Genomic DNA, 17,441 nt, shown 5'->3' on the forward strand with positions numbered 1-17,441 from the left:
TCCCCTGGAACACAGACTGATTTCAATTCACAGTGCCCCAGGAAGTGTCTAATAGCCAGTGTGAGTTTGGGGATTAATGTTCAGATTTCAGTCATTTCGACCATGGTCCTTGTCTCTTATTAAAGTTGTCAAGGATTAGCACCCCTGGGACTGCAGATCAGTCCTATTGTGGCCTCTCCCAGGAACAATTCTATTAATATCACTTTCCTTTTTTTTTCTAGATGCAAATTCAGGAAACCATTGGGGAGAACAGTTATTTCCACCAGACGCCGGCCTTTTCCGTGCCCGCTGAGGAGGAGTCTACGTTCACTGGGGTCCAAACACATTTTGTCTCCAACTTGACTGAGATCGACAGGGAAAACTCATCATTGGCCCAATACCTGGGGCTGGAGAGCTGTCCCCAAAGCCCCCAGCAGGAAAGCAGACAAAACAGAGAAGGTGACATGCCTGGCGCTCTCTGGGCAGAATCAGCACAAGAACTGAGACCCCTAGAAGACAATGATGAAGAAGTGTCCCAGGCTCCAGCCTCAGTGGCTCTCCCTCAGGGTGACGGTACCCACTTCAGGGAGTCAGAGGCTCTCTCTGATGCTTTCTCCCAGCCTACTGCTCCCTCCCTCCCCTTGGAAAATGTGGACAGTGGGTCAAGGGGCAGAGAAGCTGCGTGTGTGATGGGGTGTTTTGAAGCTGGTGACCAAGAAACATGTTACGCTACCATGGATCTCCCCGTTGGAGCACCAGTTGATAAATATTTGCCTGAAGAAATTTGCCCCATGGACTTGGAGCTGACAGAAGGTCAAAGAGAAGTATGTGATTTATGTTCTCCTGACAAGATACTGGCTGTTCTACAAGCACAAGGTTCTGAGTCTCCACAGGCCACGTACAAGCACATCGAGGATGGGAAGTCAGCCGAGGGCGCTCTTTTTCATAGTACCTTAGCCTGGGACACATCACCGGAGGCCAGAGAAGATGCTACGGGAGGGACAGCAGCTGATACGGGGAATTCTCCCTCCATCTTCTCTTCCACACTATTCTACAATGTAGGAGGGTTTGGGGAGACACAGCCCCCTTGTTCTGAAAATATCTCCTTTGTAAACAGTAACGAAGCAGGCTATGGAAGCTCCAATCTCAGCGTTCCGATTGCCATAGACACGCTTGCCAGCTATGGTCCCATCAGGGAGTGCTCAGAAGAGCCGCCAACAGAACCAACTGCTAATGTTGACTGTCATCAGGTGACCAGAGAGACAGAGGGCATACTAGCTGATGCCACCGAAGTCCACAAAATCAAATGCCACACCGTTTCTGTCCCCCACATCAACGACTTTGTTGATGGTGCTGACCAGGTCTCGTGTGAGGCCCAAGATGAAGAGAATTCCCCATCGCTCCCCGATGACCCATTAAGTAGCTTCACAGGTGAAGCAACCAGGGAGACTCTTGTCCCAGCGCCCAGTGATGCAGGAACTCACGGCCACTTCTCACTGCCCGAGGGACAGGGTTTGTACCTCAGGCCTCTTCAGATTGATACCCAGCCTGGGTATGAGAGCCAGACTGTGGAGGGAGCCCACAGCGGAGGCCTTGAAGAGGACTTCCAAGAAAAGGGAAATGGGACAAAGCAATGCATCCGGCCACAGAGCACATCCCATCCGGGTTCTCTTTCTGCAAATGATTTCCAAGAAAGTTTGCCCTCCATACCTGCCATGCAACAGGAGGTCAACGTGGAACCCTTCGAGCACTCCCCAGCAGATTCCGGGGAAGAAACTGAGTGTAGCTCAAACCGGAGGACCAGTGTTTCTGTGGTGGCTGAGAAGACCATGGGAGAAGACAGTCCTTTGGTAAGCAGTGTCCCAGCTCTCCCTGACATCCTCCTTGGAGAGAAAGATAACATTGGACTAGGAAGTTGGTCTGTGGGCAGCAAAGTGAAGATCATAACTCTAGAAGCTCCTGTTTTTGAAATCTGGCCCCCGGAACTAGTGACGCATTCTGGGTACAAGGAGGCAGAAGTTGGTCTCACAGCACCTGGAAGGAGCTGGGCTCTGTCTGACATCCTCAGAGCGGGCACCAGGCCTGAGCCAGGAGCCTTGGGAGTAACAACATGGGTTCCCAGCCCCAAAGCCGATGCCATTATGGCCCTTGGAGCTAACAGGGACATCTGTGAAGGTGCTGCACCAGACAGACAGTACTGCAACAGTCCGACTTCCCAGTGTCTGGGCCAACCCCGACTCCTGGAGTCATCTGTCGACCCTGTTGAGGAGAAGGAGTTAGATGTCACAGACTCTCCATCAGAGACTTCCAGAACTGGAGAGGTGGAAATGGCTGAGACAACGGATGAGGAACAGGGGGAAAAACAGCACAAGCTGCCGCACCCCACCGTTGCTAGCCAGTCTGTGAACTTCCCTAGGATCCTGGAATCCTCTGTGGACCCCATTGATGACAGGGGTGGGAAGCCAGAGCCCTCTGACTCCAACATAGAAGCAAGTGAATCCACCACTGGAAACATGTGTCAGAGGTTAGACATCCAACCTGCTCACCTACGGGTCCCACATCCCCAGGACAATGGGGAAATCATTCCAAACGAAAACACAACCAACCAAACTCATGTAGACAGAGAGCGAGCAGATGCCAAAGCCAGTCAGCTTAATGAAGCAAAAGATGCTATTTGGCAAGGCCAGTGCCCCGGTGAAGAGAGACAAGGGATTCCAAGTGTGTGCACCGTGATCCCAACACAAGATGGTGGTGACAGAAGCCTAGGAGAAGCTGGGCAAAGGGGAAAGGACGAGACTGAGGTCACTTCCCCCATGTCTCCCCTTTCTAACTGTCCCGCAGGAATGACGCACACATCTGTCACGGCTGAGACCAGTAACTCCACAGGCCACATTTATGGCGGATCTGAGCCCAGAACCCATCAACGTGTAATTCCTGTGAAGAGGGAAAAAGGAACCATCGAGAACAAGTGTGGGAAACATGTGCCCTCTTCAAATGATCTCACAGACACACTCTGCACTTCATCTCCCAAAGGAAATGTCACACGCTCGCCAACGAGCCCTCGCGCAGAGGAACTGAAATCAGAGGAGCTTCAAATTGCGGAAACCAAACCCCTAAACTCATCTGACCCCCGAACAATGACCTTGGCTTTCATTTCAGGAGAACATGAGTCAGAGAAAGACCCTGACAGCTTGTTACTTAAGGACCCGTGTCAAAAGGGCTCTACCCTGGAGAGCGGGAAAAAGTCCAGAGAGGAACAGCAGAGGCCTGTGGTGGCCAACATCAGCAAGGCACCTGGGGCCCAGTCAGCAATAGCTGGGTCAGAGGAGGGCAAAAGACAAGAGGCTTCAGGGAGTGGACACTTGGCTGCAGGGATAAAGAAGAAAATTCTATCCAGGGTGGCAGCCCTGAGGCTGAGGCTGGAGGAAAAGGAACGTGTGAAGAACTCCACTCTGAGGAAGGCACCTAGGTTTGAACGGTCCTTGTCCCGCACTGATGAGAAAAGAGACCCCAGAAGGGCCCCTTGCAAAGCTGAAGGGAAAGGTGAGGTTACCTGCTTTTAGCACTGTTGAGGGGCACAAAACTCCTGCGTCCCTTTGAGTCCTGGTCAGTTCAGGTGAGCACCAGGTGGGTGTAAATGCCAGGACTGCAGCCAAACGTCCCATGGTTCTCAAACTTGAGCAGACACAGCTCACGCAGGTAAGCTTGTTTGAATGCAGGTTTCTAAGCACCACAGGAGTTTCTGGGGGTCGGGAGGAGGCATCCTCAAGAATCTGCACTTGTACCCAGTTCCCAGGTAGCTTGGCACGATACACACACCTGAGGACCTCTTGCCACAGGTGCCCGCTAGTGTGTTTGGTGGAGGGAGTTGGGTAAAGATGGTTTTCAGTTTAATTACCCTCTTTTATAAAAAAAAAAAATCTCTAAAAGATGAGTGGAGTCGCTGTTGACACTAATGTGGAAAACCAACCTGACCACACGCCGAGTCAGGCACATAAAAAATATCTTGGCACGGTTTGAGATGTTCTTTAATTGTTGATTTCCCCCCCTCCACACACCCCAAATCTTCATTAAGGGATCTTTTTTTTCTTTCAATTCTAAGTGTGCAAAATTTCTTCCCAGTACCAGAACCTATTCAGGTTTTCAGTCCTTTAAAGCCTCAAAGACTTTGACATCCTTCCTTCTGTCCGGCTAACCTAACTGCTTCAGCCCTGATTCACAGAGGTTGGAGTTATCCCTTCCTTTGCTGCCTGGCAGAAGTCTTGAGGGAAGACACAGGAAGCTGCTGGGACCCTGTGTCTGGAGAAGAAGGCTCTCACCCCACTGAGAAGGAGAGGAGCTTTCTCCATTCTTTTTTTTTTTAATTTATTTATTTTTTATGTATGTTAGTATGCTGTAGCTGTCCTCAGACACACCAGAAGAGGCATCAGATCCTGTTGGAGATGGTTGTGAGCCACCATGTGGTTGCTGGGAATTGAACTCAGGACCTCTGGAAGAACAACCAGTGTTCTTAACCACTGAGCCATCTCTCCAGCCCCAGCTTTCTCCATTCTTTTTTTTTTTTTTTTTTTTTTTTGTTCTTTTTTCGGAGCTGGGGACCGAACCCAGGGCCTTGCACTTCCTAGGCAAGCGCTCTACCGCTGAGCTAAATCCCCAACCCCAGCTTTCTCCATTCTTAACCTGAGGATCTGGAGCCTGGGATTTCCTATGCAGCCTTTAACCCTCATTACAGAAAGGGTTAAAGACAAATTGTCACCCACCGGAGTACGGACGGACCAAGTTTTTAGTGCATACATTTTATTGTTAGAGATAGGATCTGTGTATCCCAGGATGCACCACCATAGCCCATTTCTATGGTGCTTGGAATGGAACCCAGGATTTAGTGCCTCCTGGGCATGAACTCTGTTGACTGAACTATGCCCCTAGCTCCCTGTTCATATGCTGTTTTAAACATGTTTATAGAGAGTGAAGCAGTGTGTTAACGGGTCTCAGAAGCGTTTTCAGAGCCAGGTGTGGTGGTACACACCTGAAATCCCGGCCCCCGGGAGGCTAAAGCAGAGGGGTGCCGAGTTTGACGTAAGCTTGAATATATCCTGAAAGGTTATCCTGGACTACACAGTGAGGCTGCTTCAAAACAACAACACGTTTCAGTCCGGAAAGAGATCATACATCAGGTGTTCTTGTCCATGATCTTCCAAGTTACGCGTGGGAAACGATAGTTCTGAGGGCCGCTACTGTGGAGGAGTTTAGACCAAGCTCAGGGCAACTTCCCCAAGTATGAAGGCTGCAGAGAGAGAGAGAAAGGAAGGTGGGGGTGCACTCTGGATGGTTTAAAGGTGGTGCTAGCAAAGCAGGTACCCAGGGCTCTCAGCCATGTCCTGAGAAAGCCTCCTCTGAGGCCTTCAGGTGGTGGCAAACCAAGGCTTTTCCAAGCCTGAGTGGCTCGGTGCGGCTTGCAGGACTGTTTCCAGGGGCCAAGACCTTGAAGGCCATTGAGGGGCAGATTCAGTGTTAAGATTTTCTTCGGGTGTTTGCTGTGTCACTTTTCCTAGGGACACAAGGATAAACATGTGTTCATCCCAGGAACTGCATCAGCGACACGTTAAAGAAATGACTTGACTCAAGTCTGGTGGTCCAATGAGTTGACTGGAATTACAAGACAAAAGAACAAGGAGGGGGTCACTCACAAGCACAAAGATGTCTCAAAGCTCACGAAAACCGAGTCTTGGGAGGTCCAGGCACTGACTTGCAACTTCCCTAGCAACTGTTGCTGCTTATATAACCTTGAGATGGGGCCCTGAGAATCTCGAAGGTTCTAGAAGCTTCCCAGACTTGTGAGTTTGCCTTAAGTCTCACTGACTTCAATTCAGAAGAAGCAGCAGCCCAACAGCGTTCCTGCTGTTGTGTGAGGGACTGCATTCCACCTGTAGATTGGAAGCGCTAGCAATGGGAATCACCCAGCACAGGGATGAAGAACTTAGTTCAGACACCAGGTCACTGACACCACAGGGTTGATGCCCATGTAGCATTAGAGGGAAGAGTGGTTCTCATCTGCTCCCTAAAGTATGTGGTCCCTTCAGGGGTGTGGAGTCATAGGGTCTAAAGAACCAGAGACGCTTACCTGACCTCCTCTGGGGTCCTCAGTTTGGAGGAAGTTCCAAGATGATTTGCTTAAGCCTGGACAGGGCTTTACATGGTTACCCTCGCCCAGCTGGGTAGAAGTCAGCAGTAGGCCAGCCTCTCTCCTCTTGAATGGCAATTTCCTTCTCAGAGAAGGAGACAGAAACACTGACTCACGGGTTTAAGCTCTCAGATCCTTACCTTACCTTCAAACCAGCCCCAGGCCCCTGCCTGGTTTGGCTGACCACCTGAGCATTGGTTTACTAAAGCACTTGTTTTTATAGGCTGACCCAAATTATTTGTGATAATTAGTGTGTGATTTCTTTGTAAGCACCTGCTGTATGCACTGAGGAGCTGGCACAGATGAGGGTCCGCGACCTGGAAAATGCTTTGCTATGATGGGATGTCTGCGTTCATAAGCTCGGCCCAGGGCAAGCACCTGCCTTTTCCTTTTAACTAGTTAGTTCTGATTGACCTGTGTGAGCTTCTATCGGTGACGGACACCTTTAAGAATCGGCTTCGCCAGCCCGCACTCAGAAGTTCTTTGTTTTGCTCTGCAGCCTTCCCTCTTTCTGGTTCACTGGTGTTGAACACGACCCCAGGGAAACTACCACGAGAAGTGCTCATGTCGGGCGAGGGCGTGGGCTTTGTAAGACCCTGGTCTTCCTTCTCTAGAATGGTGGGCCCCAGGACGCCAGGTGCTGCTTTTGACTGCGCTGACCTGCTGCCTGGTGCTCACTAAAGCAGCCCAGATTCAATGCCCTCCTCCTGTGTCATGGAGAGCTAGGCATCAAGAAAACGCGCTCAGGTGATCCTGGGAGAAATGAAACGGACGCTGGTGTCCTTTCTTTGGTTTTGGAAGCCTACTACAATGGAAGCTCTGGGTCTCAGGGATTGAACTCAGGTCTCAGGCTGGCAGCAAGTGACTTTATCCACCAAGCTGGGGCTCTGTAGCAGAGGATTTTATTTTATTTTTTTTAAATCTTCCTCCGACCAGGCTGGGCAGAAGGTATAGCCCGTGGCACTCCCGTGCCTTTGCTGCCCTTCTACTTGTCGGCCATGAACAGGATCTTGGCTGACTGCATCTTTCCCAGAATCCATCATTCCGCTCTGCACCTGTTTCACGTTCTCCTCTCCATCCCACGACGCGATCGGCTCCCATAATATTGGCATCAATCTCTGCGAGGCACTGGTTGAGGGATTTGTGACTCAACCAGCCCATTGCTACTTCCTGGGGCCCCGAGTCCGATTTTGTATTTTTTTTCCTGCTATCTTATTATCTGCGGAGTCAAAGAAAAATTGGAAAATCATTAACACGACGCATTCAGTGTCCGAGGGAATAAAGACTCGAGTTGGTACTTCATGTTTGCCTGTGGACCAGACCACATTCTATGATAAAGTTGTGTTCTTCTCTGTTAACACCTAGGCTGTAATAAACTGACTACATTTCCCATAATGCCAGGCCCCGTTCTCTTGGCTGGGTCCCGCTGGCCTCCTCTTGTTCTTATGCCTTTACTGCCACCTGATGGCTGCTCTGGCCAATTACACATTTGCTCATAAGGCCCTGTCTCTGGTTAAACTCAGAGGCAACCTCAAAATCACAGACCAACCAATCCTTGGGACTCTTTCCCTCGCCCGTTTGGGTTTCGTTCATATTCAAGTCACTTTTGTCAGTGAGATGTCAGTGAGACGTGTCAGTACAAGACACGTCACTCCAGTCCACCAGACCATCTTCACAAAGACAACTGCACTGTGTGTGTGTGTGTGTGTGTGTGAACTTTATTCAACAAATAATTTATTTGAATTGTCTTTTACATTTGGAGAATTTAACCTCAGCTTCATGGACAATGCAGATTTTATTCTACCCCTGAATCACCAGCTCTTATTTTGGTCAGGTGATTCTCTAACAGCATCTTATTTGGGCCAAATCCTTTGGACTAGGCCTCTGTAACTGCTAAAACTTTCTTCCTTTAAAAGAACAAAAATTTGGGGGCAGAGAGAGAGAGAGAGAGAGAGAGAGAGAGAGAGAGAGAGAGAGAGAGAGAGAGAGAGAGAGGCAGAGGCGGAGGGGGGAAGTGGGAGGCGGAGGGGAAGGGGAGGGGAGAGGGGGACCGAGCTCCATGAGCATTTGCTTCTCTTGCCAAGTAAGTGCCTAGGTTCAATTCTTGGCACCCACGTGATGGCTCAGAACCATCCGTAACTCCAGTTTCAAATCATTTGACTCCCAACTAGGATCTCTGCAGACACCAGGCACAACCATGGTTAACATACATAAATCTAAACCAAAACTCAAAAATAGCTCGAGTTCTAGTTTGCCATGAGCATTATAGACCTTTAGAACTTACATAATGAAAAACAAGCATCATCATCATCATCATCATCATCATCATCATCATCATCATCATCATCATCATCATTAGAATGGTTCATTTCTTTGCCCACTGTTACCCTGGAGCCAGCCGCATCTCCTCTCGGGCCGTTTAGTTCATGAGTTAGGAACGTTCTCCTTGTCTCTCAGGACTGCTGCAGCTCGGTGACTGAGATGACCTTTTGCCTACACTAACCTGCACATCTGTCCCCAGCTCCAGTATTGCTGAAGAAGATCCAGGCTGAGCCGGCTCCCGAGCACTCTGGAAATATAACGCTGACCTGCCAGTTTTCAGAAATCCATGAAGACTCTACCGTTTGCTGGACAAAAGATTCGAAGTCGATAGCCCAGCTCAAGAAAAGGTGAGCTGTTCATCCTCTGCTACTTCTCACGTTATTGTCTGTTTGCTTCTTAGTGCGGTTGTCAAAGAAAATAATAAATAAGGAGAAACGAGAAGCAAGTAGAAGCCGAGGTTCCATAGCCAATGTCTGTTAAGGTTTAGATATGACGTCCCCGCCCCACCCCCAACCCCAAAGGCTCATGGGCTTAGGACTTGATTGACAGATGATGGGCTTTAGGGACCCAATGAGAACCTGAGGGTTCGAGGGCTCTGACTTAAACGGTCAATCCACTGATGGCTTTATAACTTGGTGACATTATAACTTGGAAGGCGGTAGAAAATGGGATGTGGCGCCTGGTCGAAGTGGGTTATCTGGGGTTTGCCTTTGAAAGGTGTCTTGGCTCTGGTTCTTGTCTGTCTCTATTTCCTGGCTGCCACGAAGGGAGGAGCTTCAGACCCTATGCCCTTCTTCCATGATATAAGCCCAGAAACACAGAATGAACTGGCTACAGACTGAAATTAAAATAAGCCAAAATAAGTCCTCCTTCCTTTTCAACACTCCGCGTCAGATATCTTTTTGTTGTGGTGAAGAAAGGCTGACACGGTATCCAAGAAGAGGAAGCATGGAGCCCAGCTGTCTAGACAGGGAATATGGTGGCTAGCTCTGGCTTCAGCCGGCCACCTCTGACTTGTGTGTTCCTAGGAAGTGACAGGTTCTCCGGTTACAGTTTTTAAAAATCAGAATACAGAGTGAATAATATTCTAAGCTCAGGGTCCTAAGGTTACAAAACTCTCTGGAACTTATAGGTGTTTTCTGATTCATCATCCCTGCCCCCAATTAACAGAGATCAAACAAAACTAAGGAGAATGAACAGTGGGGGGGGGGCAGTCCCAGGGTCACAGAAAAGCAAAGCTCTTGAGGAAGACAAACAACATCGCTTAGTATAGAAAGAGCACATTATTCTGGATACTTAAAATATCGAAGGAGTCGGAATTGGAGGTGAGCACAAGAATCACTGGAAAATGCCACACTGAGGACAAGCCACTCAGCTCCCCAAATCAGCCCGGGTAATGAATGTTCAAGAAAACAGTTGAAGTCCCAGCTCACCTGACAATCCCTCGAAACAAATCAGTGGAGATGAGCTAACTCAAGCTTCTCCCAGAAACTTCTTTCTGCCTAGAGAGGCCTTAGCCAGCTCCCTGAGTTCTCAGAGGTATTCCTGTCTTGTAATCTTAGTGGAAATAGGCTGGAAAAGTGGGAAACGGGAGTTCCTATATTCATCAAATACTCCTGCTTGAAGCGAATGTCTGGAAATTATCTCCCATGTGTACCCAATGGAGACTTGAGCTGCAGTCTCCAGTCTACCAGCATGGCTCCCGAAAAATCCAGACACAATTGCGCACTAACCACTTGGCTGGACGTGTTCCCATGACCCTGCTTGTCTTGTGCATGACTTAAAAGCAATTGTAATCGCGACGAAGCACCCTGATTTTTTAAATCGAGGCACCTCCCTAGGGCTTAATTTTAAAAGTACTCATTATTGATTTTAATTATTTTCTGAAACGGTCATTTAAGAACAATTAGCCAGCACTTCCAGCAAGTTTGGATGCATTCTTCTTGGTCTAATCTGAGGTTAGTGTTTGCACTTTCCAGGTCTTTTGGGATCCAAGGAGTATTTCCCCCAAACCCAACTTCCCTCCAGGGAACAAGTCACTAGTAAGCTCTCCAGGCCTTTAACCTAAGTCTGTAAGGTTTGCTTCCTTTCTTCTTAGCAATGGCTCAGTTGGACCAGTTTGCTTTCTTCGTTTCGCTACTGGAGAAAGTTTCTAAGTTGCAACTCCTTTGTCCATAGACAACTCATCCGCCTGATTTCAGATGTCTTTTCAAATGCCCCTTAATTCCCCTCACCCTTACTCCCATTAAAGTACTTTATTTTATGCGCCCCTACCTGAAGCAGCTCACATCGTAATAGTGAGGCAACCTGAGATGACTAGCCCACAGGAGGCCTATTTTCTCACCATTTTAGAGGTTCCATCTGTGAGGGGGACCTGTCACCTCGGGTTTGTGGTGGGGGCCCCAGATGCCAACAAGAGCGGTTTATAATAGAGGGAGATGCTGACCTCATCGCTAGCGAGTAGAAGCCCAGATGTCCCAACCCCCCTTGAGGACCTGCCATCGATAAGTTTTTTTTTTTTTTTTTTTTCGGAGCTGGGGACTGAACCCAGGGCCTTGCGCTATAGGCAAGCGCTCTACCACTGAGCTAAATCCCAACCCCATCGATAAGTTTTGAAGAAGGATGTAAACAGCCAATAGGCAAAGGGATATATAAAATGCGTTTTCTTTTTTATTGGATTTTTAAATTTACATTTCAAGTGCTATCCCCTTTCTAGGTTTCCCGTCCATAAACCCCCTATCCCATAACCCCCTTCCCCTGCTTCTATGAGGTTGTTCCCCACTAACCCTCCCCTTCCAACTTCCTCCCTCTGACATTCCCCTACACTGCAGGGATCCAGCCTTGGCAGGTCCAAGGGCTTCTCCCATTGGTGCCCAACAAGGCCATTCTCTGCTACATATGCAGCTGGAGTCATGGGTCTGTCCAGGTGAACTCTTTGGATGGTAGTTTAGCCCGTGGGAACTCTGGTTGGTTGATATTGTTGTTCTTATGAGGTTGCAAACTCCTCTAACTCCTTCAGTCCTTTCTCTAACTCCTCCTCCATTGGGGGAGTTCTCAGTTCAATGGTTGGCTGTGAGCATCCGCCTCTGTATTTGTCAGGCTCTGGCAGATCCTCTCAGGAGACATCTATATCAGGCACCTGTCAGCTTGCACTTCTTGGCATCAGCAACATTGTCTGGGTTTGATGACTGTGAATACGGCTGGATCCCCGGGTGGGACAGTCTCTGAATGACCTTTGCTTCAGTCTCTGCTCCAAACTTTGTCTCCCTATCTCCTCCTGTGAATATTTTTGTTCCCCCTTCTAAGAAGGTCTGAAGCATCCACACTTTGGTTGTCCTTCTTCTTGAGCTATATGTGGTCTGTGGATTGTATCTTTGGTAATCCAAGCTTTTGGGCTAATATCAGTGAGTGCATACCCTGTATGGGTTCGTGTGTGTGTGTTGGGGGGGGTTACCTCACTCAGGATGATATTTTCTAATACATATAAAGCCAGCTTATGGTTAACAGGCACTAAACTCAGGTGTTGTCTTTTCTTCTGCACAGAAAACTTAAAATCAATACATGACTCAAAACGGCCTGGATGGGTCATCGTATGGTTTGTCTTTGTTTTATGAGTCACCCAGGCTGGTCCCGAACTTGTACTCCTTCTGCTTCAACCTTCCTCGTAGTTGGCAGTACAGGCATTCACCTCTGCGTCGAGCTGGACGTGTTCTATTTTAAATAGCAAACAGTCAAGCCAAGCATTGGGGCAATTCCTTATGAGCACAGGAACCTTTTGGTGAGCCTGTTAAGAGGTGGGCCTAACAGGGACATGCCATGGCCTCTGTCTGAGTTTTAATTAATTTCTTTAATAAGCTACAGTTTGAAGCTGGAAGCCAAAATGCTTTCTTGTGCCCAGAGCAAGACTTGTAGACTTTTTCCAGAGAGTCTACAAAATAGAATGTGGTGGCGTGTGTGCGTGCGTGCGTGGTACGTGCGTGGTACGATGCGTGGTGCGTGCGTGCGTGCGTGCGGACGTGCGTGCGTGCGGACGTGCGTGCATGCGTGCGGTGTTATGTTATATTTTGGCTCTGGGGAGGTCTGAGGAACCTCTAAGGCAGCTGTGACCATTCAAATGTTTTTTTACCACTAGGAACGGACTCTCCTCTCTAGAAAAATAGGCACTTTGGAGTAGCATGGGCTTTTGAAAGAAGCATTGTGCACGATCTTCTGATCTATCTACTGAGAGTTGGGCAAGGTCTTATTGCTGGGCTCTCGACTAGAAGGAGCTGAAGGTGCATCCCCATTAAATGATCCTGGGGAGGAAAAACCAAGGTTCAACCCACCTTGGGTGCTGAGTGGATGCAGCCAGCTGCCCCCGGTTCCTTGGCATTGGGGTTGGGTAATGCAGTCTGGCGGCTAAGCATCTCGCTCGCGTTCAGCCTTGCCCACACTTAGCCACCCTGTCCTAAAGCTAGAGCGAGTCCTAACTTACAGAGTAGTAGGATAGGAACTTAGCTTTACCCACTCCTGGCTCAAGGTGCACCATCCTCTTTTATTTTCCATAGTAACATTGTTGCACCTTCTGGCTTAATGACTGCTTGTCTTCCCCATCACGGAATCCTCATGTCTGAACATATAACGGCCCTCTCCAGGACGTAAAGATGTGGCTTTCTTTTATGGAGAAAGCCCAGGGACACTAGGAAACCCCGTCTTTCCCGGCTTATGGCCATTCACAAGGCGAGACCTTTTGTTAGAGACTCTCGCACCTGCTGTTTGCTGCTCCTCACGTTGGAGTTTGATAAGCAACCTTGCTCTTTCTGGACGCTGAGAATACGGCTAAGTAGTGAGTCCAAGACCCTCTGCAGGACTGGGATCTAGGCCCTTCTGACTTCTCAGCCTTTTTCTTTGAAGGAACTAGGGAAATGAGGAGAGGACAGCAAGATAGAGGGGGGTCTTCCTGAATCTGGACGGAGAATCAGAGAGTTACTGACCTTCAGGAAAGATGCTCACGGGACAATTTTGTTGAGTTTGGTTCCAGCCTTTTAGGGGGATCTTAACTACCCCTTTGCACGACTCTAGCTGCGTGGTCTAGGTATCCCTAGAGAAGGACACCCCACTACCCTCTGGGACTCACTTGGCATTGACTGTGCCAGGAGATGCTTAGATGTGGACCTGTTCCTGTCTGGAGTTAACCTTTCATCAGTGTCTCAAACAGTGGAGAAACTGATAGGATTTAGTGGACCTGGTTATAAACCATTGGTCTATTCCAGAGGAGGCAGTAGAAATCAAAGATTTGAAGTCTGTAGGGGAAAAGAGAAACAGCCAATAATAAAGCCTTGTGTCGTAGGTGGAAGCCTGCTGTCAGACGGAGACACACCCACATGGAAGCCTAGCTTCAGATAAGGACACAGTCACACAGGATTTTCCCATAGTACTGCAGCAACATATGTTCTTATCAAATTTAGAACAAAGACTGCAGCTCTAAACATTCACAGAACTATCTCCGACTTAAGGGCAGGAATCAGAAGCTACTTGGGGAGCCGGACTAAGGTCCAGCTTAGATCTCTTAGCGTCTCAGCTCCCCCCATCTGTGGACAGTACAGTAATCATAGACGGTCTCTTAAGTTGCTCTGAGGATGACGTGAAGATGAGTCCGTCTGTCCCTAAGACGTGGCAAGCACAGCACAGCACATCAGCCATTGCTTCAGTTATTGTCATCGTCTTTACCCACCACACCGTTAGTTACTGTATTTATTGTACTTAGCGATATTGGGCAGGGGGATGGAGGGATAGACACATTCAGTAAGGTGCACATTATTTAAAGGGCCTTGAACATACTGGTAGGGAGTCTGAGGTAAGAGGATGGCTTGGGGCCTGGAATTCGAGACCAGCATAGTAAGATCCCCATCTCAAAGCAAAATCACCTACCAAGTGGGAGCCCTCAGTTCTGAATCCTTCTCTAAAGCTCAGAGCGTCTTTCTTTTGCTTCCTATGTATCTAAGTTTAGATTTGCATTTAGAGTCATTGATTTCCCTCACGCACAGGATACCCAGATCGCCGACAGAATTAGGACGAGTTCTGAGCTATGCTAACAGCAGCTTCCAGAAGCTCCTGAAGGCTCTCGGCTTTCCTGACAGCCCTTCAGAACGTTTCTGCAGATTCGCGTCGTGTGTCAGAGTAGGACTATGAAACCGCAGTGCAGTAATCCTCTCGATGTGCAAATCTGTTGTTTAATTAGCCGATTGGGGGGATTCTAGTCTATATGCTAGCCCATTGGCTGAAAGAACAAGGCAGGAAGACATTAACTCCTTCCTTCTTGAGAGCGTTAAGACTTCCGAATGACGAAGCATGTGAATGTCGATGTCCCCTATTCCAGCGCAGGGGACAGCTCCAGTGTTTCCTTGGCCATCGCCCAAGCTGGTCAGAAGGACCAGGGCCTCTATTACTGCTGCGTCAAGAACAGCTACGGAAAAGTCACTGCTGAGTTTAACCTCACAGCCGAAGGTAAACCTCAGCTTCTCGGCTGCTCGTCAAAGCCCTGGGCCCCCGCCAGCTCAGAGGGACACATGTCCTGACCCCGTTCTCTCTGTTTCCTTCCAGTTCTCAAACAGCTCTCCAGTCACACGGAATACAGAGGTAAGTGATGCATCAGGAACTGGGCTCCCCACCCAAACACGAAACAGCTCCCTGAAGGACACTCCTTGTTCCGTGCACTCTTTCAACCAAGTGGAGGATCATCCAAGAAGGGCTTTGAAAATGCCTGTTGACTCGGGATCCATTTCCACGGGGCCGGAAGGGCCATTGTCCCGGCTACAATTGCAGTAGATTGCAAATACCTAGAAGTGTATCATTTGCGGAGAAGACTGAACTGCAGTCGTGCAGTCTTGGGAAATCGTGCAGGGGAATTTGGGCTTCACTTTCTTTAGACATGAGCCTTGCTTGCATGAGGCTTTTCTAGCCACTGACACCTAAGTTTTTATTCTCCCAACTTCCTCTTCAGTTTGACCGGCTGAGCAGAATATGACCTTGTTTGATTGACGTGTGCTGCATTTTGGTACCTATGCTGTTCTATAATATAACAGCTGCTGCTTGTAGCCATTTAGGCAACAGCGAAGCCATCCATTGAGTTTCCACAGCCCGGCACAGTCTGAGCTTGCTACCCTTCTAGTAGTCCCTCTTACAGAAAATGACTGGTCTGCCTGCCCCACCCACCCTGACCCATTGTTCTAGGAGAGTGCAGAGGCTCCTGGCTATAGAGCCTCCCAATTCTTGGGATCTCAATTAGCCCCACACAGCCACTTTTTAACGAGAGGTGGCACTGGGAAGAACTTCCCACAGCAGCAAGGCATTTCCACACACCCCTGCAGCCAGCCCTGCATCACCACCACATGCTCAGGCAACCGTTCCGCAGCACAGAGCCCTTGGCCATTCAGGAGGGCTGTGCATTGCTGGTTGTATTGGATGAGCATCTGGAAGATGTGCTGCGTGGTGTCTAAAGCAAACAAAACAGCTAAGGCTTCTGGAAAACAGGACAACGGAGAGACTCAAAAGTCTAGTACATAGGAATCAAGAGGCTGGGACTGATCTAAGTGTGAGGACCTTCTCTGTGACCCTAGCTCTGGGGTGTGTGTGTGTGTGTGTGTGTGTGTGTGTGTGTGTGGGAGAGAGAGAGAGAGAGAGAGAGAGAGAGAGAGAGAGAGAGAGTCCTGTCTCAGCTACATAGTCAGCCTGTCACATGAGAGTCTGTTTCAAAAGTCAACACAACAAAACCCCTAGAATCATGATTTAGAAATGGTCTAGCAAACACTGGGATACAACCAAATGTAATAGAGGTACCTAGGAGGCTGAGGCAGAAGGATCGTGAATCCCATTCTAGCTTGGGATACATAAATAACATGATTGTCAAGGAGTGGAGAGGAAGGAAGGAAGGAAGGAAGGAAGGAAGGAAGGACAGAAGATTCGGGACTCCATTCCAACACTACCTATGTGTCTTCACTCTGAAATGTTCCTGTGCTGAGATTGAAATCTTCATCCCTCTGTCTGGCCCACACCCCTCAGGGCGCACACACTGCCCACTTCCTTCCCATATGTGCTACAGCAGCTTGTGGGAGACTCCTCTGTCAGCTTCCCACCACTGGCCGCTGTTCACTTCTCCCATGTGTGCTGTGACTTTAATAATTAGCTTTGCGTGAACTCGTCTCTTCTCCAGACACGAATGAGACTTTAGTGAACATACGTGACAGTCCCCTATGTGCAGATGAGGCCACAGTACAGCTTCTCTGCAGCAAAGAACCAGCCAGGTGACTGACCCCAGCCCGAGTTTGGGTCTGGACCGTGAAGACATCTGCTGTGCTGCTATAACTGGGGACCCCAGTTTTGCAGATCCACATCAAGCTGCAGGGTTACCAGCCCTTGTCCTAACCTGGACCTTCAGATAAAAAAAGCTGAACACTTAATAACATGCTTTGTTCAGGAGAATATCCCCTTTTAAAAAAAAATATATATATATGTATATATATATTCATTTAATTCTTCCTATGGGAAACAAATAATATTTTATAAAATGATCTCTAATTTAAAAGAACTAAACTTGTGAGAAAATGCAAAATGACGGACCAAATAAAACACAAAGTAGCACAGATTAAATATATTATGTTAAAATTTATTTTACATTTATTTATTTAAAAGTGTGTGTGTGTGTGTGTGTGTGTGTGTGTGTGTGTGTGTGTGTGTGTGTGTGTGTGTGTGTAAACCAGGTAAAAGCTTCTGGGAATTGGTCCTCTCCTTCCACCACATGGGTCTCAGGAATCCAAGGATGTTCAGGCTTGGGGGCAAGCACCTCTGCCTGGTAGGTCATCCTTACAGGACCGATGTTATAGAAATTAATATATTCATGGACTGCTTTTCTTCACCTCACGGTAGCCCAGGCTGTCGGCAGCCACACAGTTTCTCTGTAGCAAAGAACCAGGAGAGGGAT

At 48.5% G+C, this 17,441-nt stretch overlaps 1 protein-coding gene across 1 annotated transcript in view; it reads left to right on the forward strand.

The window, feature by feature from the left end:
• Positions 1-17,441, forward strand: part of Alpk2 (alpha kinase 2) — a 99,716-nt gene that overhangs the window by 54,740 nt on the left and 27,535 nt on the right. Inside the window, exons 4-7 of the mRNA XM_032885508.1 lie at positions 222-3,522; positions 8,682-8,829; positions 14,841-14,968; positions 15,065-15,100. Coding sequence (XP_032741399.1) covers positions 222-3,522; positions 8,682-8,829; positions 14,841-14,968; positions 15,065-15,100 — 3,613 coding nt within the window. The remainder of the gene's footprint in view (positions 1-221; positions 3,523-8,681; positions 8,830-14,840; positions 14,969-15,064; positions 15,101-17,441) is intronic.

The sequence above is a fragment of the Rattus rattus genome, chromosome 15, assembly GCF_011064425.1.
Source record: "Rattus rattus isolate New Zealand chromosome 15, Rrattus_CSIRO_v1, whole genome shotgun sequence".
NCBI classification, from domain to species: Eukaryota; Metazoa; Chordata; class Mammalia; order Rodentia; family Muridae; genus Rattus; species Rattus rattus.